The sequence below is a fragment of the Lissotriton helveticus genome, chromosome 7 (assembly GCF_964261635.1).
Source record: "Lissotriton helveticus chromosome 7, aLisHel1.1, whole genome shotgun sequence".
NCBI lineage: Eukaryota > Metazoa > Chordata > Amphibia > Caudata > Salamandridae > Lissotriton > Lissotriton helveticus.
In genome coordinates, this window is record NC_136068.1 from 67,040,050 (window position 1) to 67,054,196 (window position 14,147).

The 14,147-nt window shown below is 42.3% G+C and overlaps 1 protein-coding gene across 1 annotated transcript in view; it reads left to right on the forward strand.

Moving 5' to 3' along the window:
* LOC144768928 (alpha-2-macroglobulin-like protein 1) overlaps positions 1-14,147 on the forward strand; it is a 451,046-nt gene that overhangs the window by 85,449 nt on the left and 351,450 nt on the right. Inside the window, exons 7-8 of the mRNA XM_078652935.1 lie at positions 2,243-2,327; positions 10,337-10,436. Coding sequence (XP_078509061.1) covers positions 2,243-2,327; positions 10,337-10,436 — 185 coding nt within the window. The remainder of the gene's footprint in view (positions 1-2,242; positions 2,328-10,336; positions 10,437-14,147) is intronic.

The window sequence follows — 14,147 nt, forward strand, 5'->3', positions numbered from 1 at the left end:
TCCAATAAAACATATGGTGGGTATTAATCAACACCTAAAACCATTATTCTCTAATCAGTATAAAGTATGTAAAAACACCCCAAACAATCACACAAAAAAGTAACCTTTGAACAACTATGCACCAAGAAAGGCTGCCACAAAGCAATGCAGCAGGAACAACTTTAATGATTTGTATGTATGATGTATTGAGGAGAAGGTGGAGGAGGCATTCCACACATGCTGGTACTCCATCAGATGCAAGTTAGGGAACACAGTGATGTCAGGGCACAGGCATCAGCAATATCTCTGTAGCTTTACATGTAAGCATAATTTTGATAGAGAGGTTGAGAGTTGCGTTTGTTATGGCTCCGTAACTGTATTTGTATATTTGTATATATTTTTATACGGAAGTCGTCTTTGTTATGGCTCTGTAACTGTATTTTTACATATCTGTTAACATGAAATTATATTTATTTACATTTTTAACTATTTTAAATAATTTAATTTAATTTAAAATTATTTCTTATGTGGGTTTCATTTTAATTCCCTACCTCCATTATTTTCTATGAGACTGCGTTGCACTGAGAGTGGTTGGCCATAAATAATGCTATAGTAAATACCTTTTAAAGTTGTAACATTTGGATTTTACGAATAAGCAAAAAGTAGTAAATGCAAAAGTGTAAATTATCCAAAAGTGTAAGTTACGTTCGTAAATCAGGCCCTTTGTGCCTTTCTTTATATGACAGTAGCAAACGTGGACGATATGTTTGCAAAAAGGGGGTTTATGACTAAGTTTAGCTTTATTTCTAAAGTTAAGCAAACTACATTTATAAATGGCCAGTTGTGCATAAACATTCTAAATAGAAATGTATAAATATATATTTCTTTCTATACATGTTTTCGTCTGGCACAGCTGCACCCAGAGGCATTAGAACACATAACTGAGAACAGTAGAATGAAATAAATGTTGTGAGTTTCCATACATCGAGATGGTAAATTGTTTATAACTGTCATTTGCGATCCTACGATGCAGAGTAAAAGATGGGGAAAAACCTCTGCTAATGAATTACACTGCAAAAGTTAATTGATCACATATGAGCTTTAATGGAAGACTAAAACAATTTTAGTGAATAACATTTTCAGTAGGATCTGTAAATGCTTATTGATGTCTTAGTTAAGAGAGGTCTGTGTTTTTATTTCTTTGGAATTCCTTTTTTATCAATCAGTGTTAAAATCAAAAAATAGCTATTGATTAACGACACAAAATGGGCAGACTAATTTGCCTTCTATCACAGATTTCGCCCTAATGCTATCTAACATTTCAGCCATCAGTGTTAGATAATTTTATCTTCCTCTGCTCCAAAATTCCACTAGCCCTGAGAATAGCCCCTCAGAAAAACATGTCACATATTTGCAATGGTGTCAGCACGAAATATATATATCAATAATATATAACTATAATATATATATATATATATATATATATATATATATATATATATGCACCATGAGTTTCTCACGATAACAGTATATAGAATAAAACTTTTAATAAGGCTTGAAAACATTTACTCGTCTCTACATGCAAAGGTACAAAAAAGAAAAGACGGGTCTCCTCCCCATTCGCTCACTAATGTGGTGATATGGAGTGAGGCAGCCTTCTAGGCGCAGACCACATGGGATGCTAGCATCCAACCCACACCTGTACGTTTCAGTTTGATAGGTCTCTCTTTTCTAGCATGATAGTGCAAGCACCCAAAGTGTTACTGAACTACACTACAAGTGTGCAGTGACTGAGTAAGGGGGGTACTTTCACATTTTTGAATCAATTACCACCACCTTTGAGGTGTCAATAACAGATCAGTGGTTTTTAACTGCAATTTTGGTCGCAAACCATTGATACTTACATAACAAATTGCAATCAAGAGGGGAAACCGCCTTCTTGTTCCTTACCTCAAACAATCAATCAGTCAGGTACTAGTATAGTGTAACTACTCACCTGTAAGGGCCTCAAGAAAAGACTTTTCTGACTCTCAAAATGGGTATAGTACATACCTAAAAGCCACTTTACGGTTGCAAACCCTGCGACTTTGCAAACCGTTAGCAAATGGCCTGAGTTCCTTAAATTCCTTATCCAAGCTCCACATTAAGACACTCGCCTTGCCTTCCTCTAGTGGCACTTACTTGTGGTAAACTAGGAAAGGATTGTAAGGGTCTGTTCTAGCAGTATACCTATTTCTGATTCTCCTCTCCCTTCTTCCTCCAGTTCTGCCAAAGTTTGAAGTCCTCTTCATGGGTCCCTCCTTTGTTTCGTCCATGGATACGTCTGTCAGTTTTCGAGTATGTGGCAGGTATGGAAAAATAGTGAACTATAATCAAACCTGAGTGCCATTGCTTAATTTAGTGCAGCCACCCCAAATTTTTGAGTAGGCTGGAACACAGAAGGTGCACCGTGGGTGGGAAGCTCAAGCAACCTGTTTGTAAATTGTGGCCATTACGCCATTCTCCGACCTCCCTTCAAAAACCTGATCTCACCTTGCAGTTCCATATGCTCAGGGTCAGCCTGTGGGAAAAAATATGCCTAGTCCCCAAAATCAAAGGGGCCCGCCTTTACGAACTGGATAGTAAACAAAAAGCGGCTCACCTTCATAAATCGAGCAAATATTGACTTTTGCAGGGGCAGCTCCTCCGCTAAGGCGGAAGAGCCTCGCCCCACTGCTTTTCAGCATTGCAAAAAGGACAAATTAGATGATAATAACAGAATATTATTTTCATTTGATTTTTCCCTGGTGAAGCCCGTTTTGGGGCGGGGCTTGACTGTCATCACAGCCAACATCGGGAGGTATGGTGAGTGCACTTACGTGCGCATGACGGTTTTGACGGCCGTCTTGGGCAGACCAAATAGTCACATGCGCACTTAGCATGTTCTCCACCCGGTTGTATTGTACAGCCAGGGTAGACAACATGCAACGGCTTCCAGGCCCTGTCTGAGTGCTAACCACAGCGCTCAGACCAATCGCAATGCTGCTGTCATTCTGATGACAACAGCGTTGTGATTGGTTAGGGGAGTCTAAGAGCCTGTGTTCTTCCACTTTACAGAAGGAGAGGCGGCGGCCAGCTAGCCCGCCGGCAGGCAAGTAAGCGATCTATTCTTTTCTTTCCTTTTTTTTTTAAAACTCCCCCTCCCTGCCTCACCAGTGCTGCCCGGGAGCAGCCGCCACTGTTTTTTAGGACACTCTGCATGGATGTTCTCTGAGGTGTGGGAGGCTACATGTATTTGTGCTTCCTGTGGACATTGTGTGTAGTAATTATTATTCCAGAAATAGCGCAGGAAAATTCACTTTGATTCTTCCCACTAAAAAGAAACAAACATTGACACATCCCTGCTCTTCTGCACAGAAAGTGCAGTTGGTCCATTCTTTGTTTCAACCAATCTCCAACTAATGGACTTCTTAAAAGAAACTTCATTTGCTGAGTAATTTGATTTTCCAATTTCCTTTACTCAATGCCTTTGTGATAGTTCCCCCAATACACTTGGAATTTGCTTTTCATGACACTACACTGAAGTCACTGTTTTTATATCTGTCATATGCCCTCTTATTGTTATTTTCACTGTACTGGCATGACTTTTTGCTGTGCCTAAAGTGGCCACCACAGCTATGGAGGCAAGCAGGAGCAGAAGTGTGTTCATGGGAAGGGAGCAGGTTGGTGCACACTATGTTTAAGCAGGGGTATTGTTAGGAGAATCTGGAACTGATGCTTCAGTTGTATTCTTGAGGGAGTTTAAAATGGTAAAAATACAATTGTGTGTGATCAAAATAGGTGAGTAAAAGCTGAGAACGGATGATCATACCTTATCATTGGACTCGATTAGATGCGTGCATGAAGGATTGACATGTGGGCTATATCTGTATGTCGATGATGTGCCGGAGAATCACAAATCTGCTCTTATTGGAGAGACCTCAGTAGCCCAACAAGAAAAGTACTCCAGTTAGTGAGCATATGATGCATAGCAAACACAAGGAGATGATGGACCTTTTCAGACGCTTACCGACAGTCACAGATCTGGGTTGAATCCATCATTGTCTGTTAGCTCACTTCGCCACCCCAGTTCAGACACAGCTACATGCAAATCAGTCTTGACCCTGTGCCTCATGGGAATAGTCCAGCCGAACTGCCAAGCCATGTCTTCCCTGAACTGGAAACAAGCATCCTGGGACCGGTTTTGGGCTAACAGCCCTCATCAGCCAGGCTAGCTTGAATCCAGTTGCAAAGTGAGCAAGGGACCCACGTCTTGGCATACCCTACCAACTTAGGGTGCACAAAGCAAAAGAAAGGATATGATGGACGGAGCGCTGAAACTTTTCAGACACTCATATGATGCATGCCTGTTTATTCACAAGTAGTCAGTTGTTCCTTTGAGTGTTCTTACCATTGACGTCATGGTTGAAACCTTGGGCCAGGCATTGTGAGCAGCGCTCATCTGTTCTAACAATGCACCACTCTAAAGTTATAACCCTAATTCCCAATCCAAGAAGGGATATCAAACCCCATGGCTAGCTCAGATGATACTACATAGTACCTATCAGCCATCATCAGTTGAAAAGGTATTGACTTCTGGTCGCACTTTATGACCTTAGGTTTTCACCTCTGGGTCTGTAGAAAGCCCACAAACACGTTACTTACCTTTGGTAAGATTCTTTCTGGTTAATGAAATAATCTGATGGATGTAATAGCTACAGCTGATTCCTTACACAAATCTTGGTGTGAGGACATTTTAAATAGCAGTACCTAATCTCCGGCACCAGGTGGCGCTGCTTGTTCCAGGCCTATTGTCACACAACTTCCTGAAAGTGACATTGCCACTCCATATAAGGCACCACATGCCAATGGTGTTGGTTCCTCTCACCTTTTCTGCACCCCCACAGATGCTTGCATGCAGAGGACGGAGCCACGAAAACAACTATGATATTAAAAAGTAAAATTCTTTTGTCATCATCTAAAGGGAAGGCGGGAGGACAGTAAGGGATTTGATGGAATCCATATCACCAATCGCAGAGAGCACTACCATTTTTCTAATGTATATCCACTTTCACAGATTCCTTACATGAACCTCGCCCTCCCCCCAATCATTCTTGAAGATCGAGGTTTGAGGAACAATTTGAGGAGAATTATATGAGACCGGAATGTGGAGCCGTTCTGCAAAACTGAGACTGTTCCCATCTTCAGCTTCAAAGCAATAGGGTTTTTCCAGTGCATTGTGGACTAAGTGGTGGCTTGACTTAAATGATTTGAAACATTACACAAAAAGGCCAATGTAGCTGCTGTGGTCTTCGTCTGGTGGAGGAGGACTTTTTTCCATTAGCTCATAATAATGCCTCCAGATTGTCTTTCCAAGGGGGAACCTTGAAAATGTCCCAGAGAAAATTAGTTTTGCACATCCTCTAAGGATTATGGAGACTATTGGTGATCTGAACTTAAGTCCTAAGTCTGGTGAACAGCTACACGTTGTGATGGTGCCAAGGTATTATTGTACTGTGCCATATTATAACCTTCCTCTGCAAGTGATGTAACAAATCGAAAGTCGGTGTACTGTTCTCACTCACAGTGGAATAACCGATCCTTCATGACACCAAGAAGTGACGACTATCCATGTGTTAGAATATATAACCCCTTGAACAGGCATCCTGCCACTAGGAAAACATCCACAAAAACAACAATTGATGGACAGAATGCAGAACAATGTCATACATGCACCCCAGTACAGGGATCTGGGCCTAAACCAATCGTTTGTTTGCACTACACACCAGCCCAGTTCAGACATGGCCATATGCAAATCAGCCTTGACCCTGTGCCTCATGGGAACAGTCCAGCCCGAACTGCCAAGCCATGTCTTTCCTGGACCGGAATCAAGCATCCTAGGACCGGTTTCTGGCTATCAGCCGTCTTCAGCCAGGATAGCTTGACTCCAGTGGTGTGGAGAGCATGGGACTCACGTCTGAGCATACCCATCCCACTCGGGGTGACAAATGCAAAAACAACAGTTGATGGACAGAATGCAGAACAATGTCATACATTCACCCTAGTACAGAGATCTGGGCCTAAATCCATCGTTTTTTTGCACTCCACACCACCCCAGTTCAGACATGGCCATATGCAAATCAGAAACTAGGAAAACATCCATCAAAACTTCAATTACTAGAAGAAGGTCATAGCCTGGTAAAACCCATCTCACAAGTTTGAGGCATGATGGTGTAAATTTGAATGGTTGGGATGAAGCAACTGGCTTTCGCTCTAAGTTGTTCTTTACTACCATCATCATAGGAGAGAGCCGCTGAGCTGAATGAAATAAGTCTTAGCACCATGAACACTTGGTCGAGTCCAAGGGGATCAGGGCCCAGTGCAAAAAAGGTTTCTGTTTAATGTTCTACAGAAAAATGGTTGAAGGAAAGGCACAGAGGAAATGAAATGCCTACTGCAGAGGTTCAGCGTCACTTACAGAATCTCTCTGGAGGCATGCAAGTGATGCTTGGAGTAAATGAAAATCACTGTTGTCCCATCTTGGTTTACCCTGATTGTATTTCCCCATTTTGCAAACTACACCTCACCATAGCACAGAAGGAGACAGTAGCAGAAGGATGGCCTGTTCTCAAATGTATAACTGCCCCAAAGGCAACTGTCGCCATTAGCAACCCAGAGCCACCCCAGCTCGCCACTTAAAGCTGTCATTTTTTGGAAGTTTGTGTGTACAGTCCATATATGTTGCACCCTCTTCAGCAGTTCTCTGCCTCGCTTTTCACGCCAGGCTCTCTCATGCATCAGTTCATCAGGGCAACTGGATATATGCAGCACCCTGCACCTCCCTCCGTTCTATGCATGGCTCTAAGGAATCTTCTGCTGGAGACAATCCCGCGTCCTGGTCCAGTCAATTTTGAGAATCAGTTCTGTAGTTGATGTTTGCTTACAAGTCAATACTGCCATCACTAAGGAGGCGCATGAGCATTCCAGATAGTTAAGAACCTGGTGCAAAGGACAAAGTCAGAAGTATCTTCCACAAGTGGTATGGTTGTGTGTGATTACTAATAGTTAGCACATTCTCTGTTGAAATGGCTTTGTGGAGAAGGAGCAGCAGCAACAAATACTGGAAGATTCACCTGGAGTTTTGCTTGGGATTACTTGCAATGGCTTGTTTTAAAACTGGGCATAGGTACATTGTTGAACACCTTCACACTTGTGCACAAACAGGGCTAAGCATTTTAACTATTACTTATATATAGACCAGGACTTTCGCAACCCACCAAAAATCTCGTCGCAACCCACCAGTGGGTCACAACCTACAGTTTGGAAAGCGCTGTCCTACAGCTTTTCAGGACATCATCCCACACTGACAGTATCTGCCTCTCAAGCAGCTTAGTTCCAAAATCCATAGACTGTTAGTACTAGGATATTTATTTCTGATAATTGGGGTACTTAGCATGACTCTCTTCCAGAGATAGTGTTACAATAGCTTGAGACTTTAATGGTAATGCAAACACTCCAGGTCCCCACACAGAGGTTCCTAGAGCAACTTTATTGGTTGACATTTTGAGAACATGGCCAGTTTACGACTCTGTGTCGAGAGGTCCTACCTGTTGAAGACCCTTCATATTCCAAGAATATTGCGAAACGTTTTATCCGGTATAGAAATGTCAGGACAGCCCACTTGAAACAGGTGCTGTTAGCCTTGCTAAATGTGGCACCCTCAAAGGACTACAGTTGCTCTCTGCAAACACAGATTCAAGGATTCTATTGGAAGGTCTAGTGCTACTTCAATTGAGAATTCTTTTTTATAGCTGCTTTTTTGAACAGGGATGTATCAAGCATTAAAGCAATCGTTGTGCTTCTTCACCTAAACCTCTACACAGGTATCATAATGTACCTTTTGTGCAGCACTTCATACTCCAATTGTTTAAAAGACTGCTGCATTTGTTAGGTATGGATGGTAGTGTGTGGGTTTACAGTATGGCATTGGTGAGCACTTAGGGGGATATTTACAATGAAATGGCGCAGCGTGGTGCCGCAAGCAAGTTTGCTGCTCTGAGCTGTGCCATTTAAAAAATGCAGGGATGTGCTGTATTTACAGGATTAGGATGCACCCCTGTACTCTTCCCTGCATTGGTGCTGAAACAGCAGCCGTGCGCCAACGCAGGTGCCCGTGCTCCAGGGATGATTGTATTTGTGCAGGAAGGGACACCTTCCTGCACAAAAACAGTCATTAATGGTGTTTGCTCCTTCTATGTGTGCTGCAGCATGCAGCAGACATAGAAAGAGCAAAAAACGAGGAGAAATAAAAGTATTTCTCCTCATTGCGCCACTTTAATGCTTCCCCTTGAGAGGCGTTAGTATTTGGTGCTGCCTCGAATTTAGCAATCCTTGAAAATCTGGGTCAGTGTCAAAAAGCCATAGGTGTTGCTTTGAAACGCCCACAGCAACACCCATGACACGACCCTTTAACGCAGAATACCGTATGAAAGAGGGCCATATTTACAAGGTGGTGTGAATTCACGCAAAGTGGCTGTGCCTGTCCTTGTAAATATGGTCCAGCACTCAACGCCACCGGAGCGTCAAACAAAATGACGCTAAGGTGGCACTAGGGGTTTGTAAATATTTTTTAGCAAAACTGATCCAGCACACAAAACTATTGTTTTCAAATTCTGTACAACAGTAACCACATTTCATGAGTTAAAATGTAAAATCATTCAGTAGCAGAATCTTGGGTTGTTTTTATAGAAGTTCAATCTTTATTTGGTTCTTCTCAAATGTAGCCAACGCGTTTTGTCCTCCACGGACTTCTTCAGGGCAATTAGAATGAACTTTTCTTGAGTAGGCAGGGATTCTTCCTTCCAGCTTTACGGTAATTTTTATATATGGTAATTTAAGAGGGTGATTCAAGCCGGCTCCATCGCGTGGCGTCCCTTGTTGTGGCGTGACGCTAAGGTGGCACTAGGGGTTTGTAAATATACCCTACAGTGTAGCGTGTGGGGGTAGGAGAGGTCTCCAATTATGCTGAAGCAAACCTGTAGTTGTGCTTAGGCATGAAGTGAGGCATAAGGAGTGTAAAGTGCTTCAGGATACATTGAGACTTCACTTGTCCAACACATGGTTTAGTAGAGAAACAGGTATGTGGGAACAGACCGACCTTTACAGATTTGTGGAGCTCAAGGTGGTTGTGAAGGAACCATAATCTGTCTGATAGAGGATGCCAGAACCTGACAATCTGTACTGAGAATGATGGCCTAACAATTTCTTGAATGAAGGAAGTTTCAGAAACAAGGTCAGTTGTGTCCAGAGTCTGCTTCTTTGGCAGAAAGACTGTGCAAAGTTTGAAATGTAGAAAGAGTAGTCTAGGGCAGGATGGGCAAGGTAGAGGGTCTGGCCCATGGGATAACAAGGTTGTCATGACCCTAATACAAGGAAGGAGAATTGAACCCCCTGCTCCCTGTCAGATACTAAAGGACAGCCATAATTGGGGTGCAGTGGACCTCTCATGCACATGATCCCCAATTTCACTACATCCCTGAGCCTGAATGACTAACCAATTGTTTGCACCTTTTGGCTTAGGTGATAGTGTGCCAAAAATAAAATTATATTGAAAAACCCTTGTGTGCAAGAATGTTTGCTATTAGCAGCCCACACAGTCAGAGATGTCTTCCTCACTTTCCTCTGGCTGGAGCATGTCTACAGTATCTTCTAGAGCAGAGGTGCCCAGCACAGGTTTAGCTCTATGCCTGACCTTTAAAGTAACAGCTACATACATATTTTCTATTTATTAATTGTACCCTGGAAGTGTGGCATCAATGCAACCCACAGGACCAATCTGGGTTACCCCTGACTAGAATATCCCTCTCCAATTACTTGTTCGGCAGTATCCATTCACCTCCACCATCACCGGAATGTATTAAATTTCTCCTGATATTACCGACTGATTTCAAGACCACTGATGTTAGTGTTGTGGGTGACAAGAGCATGAGATTAATTTCCCCTGCATTTATCAAGCTATTCCTAGGACAGGAATAAAGGGGCCGATTCACAGAACTAACTTAAGAAAAAATCCTAAACTTACTACTTTTGGTATTCACAGAAGTTAAGTCTGTCTTAAGTCTGTCTTAAGTCTGTATTAAGTTTGTCTTAAGTCTGTCTTAAGTTTGTCTTAAGACAAACTTAAGACAAAATCCTAACTTCTGTGAATACCAAAAGTAGTAAGTTTAGGATTTTGTCTTAAGTTAGTTCTGTGAATCGGGCCCTAAGAGAGTAACTCAGCTGCAACGTATTAGACATTTTGGGATGCTATGTGATTCCTAACACAATCTCTTTGGAACAGGTACACTTACGGCATGCCGGTGCATGGGACTGTGAATGGGACGCTGTGCAGGACACCTTATTACGACAGTGGACCCGACTGCCCCACCTTTCAGGGTCAGGTGAGTATATCTGTTGGATATACCTAGTAGTTTATTCCCAAAGAAGAAAATGCACCCATAGAATCTACAACTCCTAGGAAATAAAATGGAATCATGTAACTAATTAAGAAAACAGGGCAAGATAACCCATGTGAAGATAGTAGTGCTTCGGACAAGATCAGACTATTTTGGCAATCAAAGCACAGAAGACCAAGGCAGAGGGCCTTGAACCTTAATATCCCAAAGAAGAATCTCTTTCCATTTTTCGCTTTTTGGGCCACATTATGAGTGCCCCTGATTTTTCCCCTTTAAATCCATTCCTCCCCACCTCCCTTATGTGCTACCATTACAAGGAGTAATAGTTACTGCAACTTCAGCAGCCACAGTCTCTGGGAGAAACAAAATGAGAGGTGTTGCTGCTGCTCATGTAAGATTTTATTTGCATAGTTAATTAAAACTGTTGCAATGCAAAAGAATTTCAATTTAAAACAAAAGTGTACATGCATAAAACTACCATCATCACATTTCTAGTATTTATAAATTATTGCTAAAAACATATAGCTGCATTTCTGGCATTTTCTGCTTGCATAACCTCAGATATATTACTAGGCAGCAGTTCAGTTTATGTTCTTTTAAAGGTTCTTTGCAGGAGCATAGTTTATGCAACAGGTCTTCTGTCGCTGATCCACATAAGCGGCATGTGAAGTCTTCTTTCTCCCTTAGCCAAGGTGGTAAGTGCTGTATACAGTGTAGCAAGCCGAGCCTATATTTCATGAAGTCGATCTTTATGTTTTTTGCGTACCCCAGGTTAAAATAATTTTGTGCCGTAGGCTTCGCATAGGGGTTTAGTGTCATCCATCCATGGGACCTTTTTGATAAGGCAGTCTTGTCCTCCAGCCATGAAAGATGTTTCACTGTCTTCCATACCAGTTTTTTCAAGGTGGCGGCTTTTGTAGGTGTTTCCCAAAGCTGGTTTAGCACCATGTTCTGTAAACTGCTGTTGAGGTCATCCGCAGCAGGGGTTGTAGTGTCTAATTGAATCTCCATCCATAACTATTCGTTAAGAGTTCCCTATGGGGCTTGCCGCACTTTATACCAGTTGATGATGTAAGCCCCTTGCCTTGTGATTGATTGTTTCTGCAGACCAAACTTGAGTCTAATTTGTGCAGACGATGTGTATTTGAGTAGCCCGAAGATAATCCTGTATGCAGTTGTTACTGTGGCATCAAGTATTTTGGCATCTCTTCCTTTCTGTGCCTCGCTGCTGTAGCTGATTGTTGGTACCAGCTTTGCGCGGGCCACCTGTGCCAAGGGCAGGATCAAAGGGCCTTTTAGTTTTGTGTTTAACGTTTTTAAAGGACTGGCTAGCGCTAGGCCTTTGTGCCTAATGCTGTGTTTCTGAGCCTGAAATCGGCCACTTTTATCTAACGTCGCTCCCAGTTATTTATATTCCTTTGTGTCCTCAATTCTGGTCTCTCCCCAGAACCAAACAGGTGGCTGTTTCCTTTTTTCCCAACCATCATGATTTACTTTTGTGCAGATTTATCTGTAAATCGTTTGCTTTGGAGAAATCGTGTGTAGCATTTAAAAGGTGATGAAGCCCTACTTTTGTTTGACTGATCAGGACTATATCGTCCGCGTATAGGAGACAGGGTAGCAATATGTCTCCTATTTTTGGGGCATGTGAGTTACAACTGATTAATTTTGGGACTAGATCAGCTATAAATAGATTAACTCCTTCGCTGCGGCGGCTATTCCGCCGCAGCGCTAACGGTCGCGGGCGGGTGCACGGCTCACCTGCGCTGGTGACAGAACCGTTCCGTCACGGCTCGCGGGTGAGCTGTGCTCATGACGGAACGGTTCCGTCACGGCCCCGCCCGCTTAATGAAACCCGCCGCGCAGGCGCGGCGGCCGGGCCGTGACGGAGCCGTTCCGTCATGAGCACAGCCCACCCGAGGGGCGTGACGGAACGGTTCCGTCAGTAGCGTCGAAGGTGTTAAAAAGTGTGGCCGCCAGAACGCATCCTTGTTTCAGCCCTTTTACCTTCGGAATCCGCCTTGACAGGAGAGACCCAGTGCCGAGTCTCAAATTTTCCTCTCTTTCTGAGACCCGAGCTGTGGCAGGAGAGACAATTCTTTTCCTGTCTCTTACCCTCTATCATTTACAGATATTGTATGTTTGTAGCTGTATGGGAATGATTGTTTTTGGATGAATGGAATGGTTTTTTGGTATGTAATCAGATGGACTTTAATTAATATGTTGTGTATTTTTTCGAAATAATCATGGTTATAAAAGAAATGTACCAAGGATTATATGTACTTATGATGAAATCTGTTTTGTAATGTATATAAAATGAATCGATTAAATGAAAAAAAGTATTTTTATATTTTAAAAAAGATGCTATGCAAAAAATTAAAAACCTGAGATAATTATATCTTGTCACTGGTGTATCTTTAAAGTAAGAGTTGTTGGTCAATGAGGGAAATTTTGTGATATATACCAGCTTTATCTGTACCCATGTGTCAGCGTGCAGATTTATCAGCAGATTTAGTAGGGACTGTGGCAGCCCCCAGCTTTGCATTTTAAGCTAGAGTCTCTTGCGTTTGACATGGTCGAAGGCAGCCTTATAATTGATGAAGCATAATTAAAGGGGCCTCCTTGCAAATTCTGCCTTATCCATAAGCATTGCCATGCTGCGTATGTTTGTAGTTGTCCCAAATGATTTCGCGAATTCAGTCTGATGTAATGGGATTGCAGATTTTTCTTTGGCCCATGCCTGGAGCTCCTCTAGTAGTGTTCCAGCAAATATTTTAGCCTCATTATATATTAGGGCCACTAGACGGTAATTTTGTGGTTTTGACTTGTCTCCAGATGTGTGTGTTGGTGAGATTATTGAACCTCTCCAAGAGGATGGCAAGATGTTCAGCTCCCATATTTCTCCAAATAGAGGTTCCAGCACTTCTGCCCAAAGCTTTGGCACTTGTTTGTAGAGAACTGGAGGAATGCCATTTGGGCCAGGAGCGCCTTCTCTTCTTCCCTTTCCTATTTGCCGTTTGATGGAATTAGTATGATTTATGTACAGATCCTCTTTAAGTTTATCTCCTCCTGATTTCCAAGATGCCATGAGGTTGTTTGCAGCCCAGTGCTTAGCAGTGGTTTGGGATTCTGCTGCTGATCTCATAATTGCAGCAAGGCTGGTAACTCCTGTTACCTGGAAGATCAGATTTACAGCGCACTTCAAATGATCCCCTTCGTGTTAAGAACATGCTAGAAATAAACAAAATTAGAGGCCTATCTCATGGAGTTATGAACAAATGGCGAGGGATACGGGAAGGACAAATGGGCCAAATGTATGAAAATCAGGTTCTCAAAAAATTGTTGCAAATTGTGTAGTGACTTTTGCAAATGAAATGACAATTTTCTAAACAACCTATGAACTAATAGGCCATTTAACAAAAATCTGCAGTATTTTCTAAACAATATTTACAAAACAATATTTTTGCAAGACATTATTTAGTCTACAATATTCTGGTACATGTTGGTGTATGATGGTGGGTGTTGGAGTATAATGCTACATTGCAAAGCATAACTCTACAATTCACTAATTAGCAGGAGTACCTTTATGGCTTGGAAAATAGAACATTGGAATTTTAAGTCAGTGTACTCAATGGTACAGACGCAGCTATAGGAGAAAAAGTATACGTTTGGAATTGTTTGAAGAGGGGGTGTCAT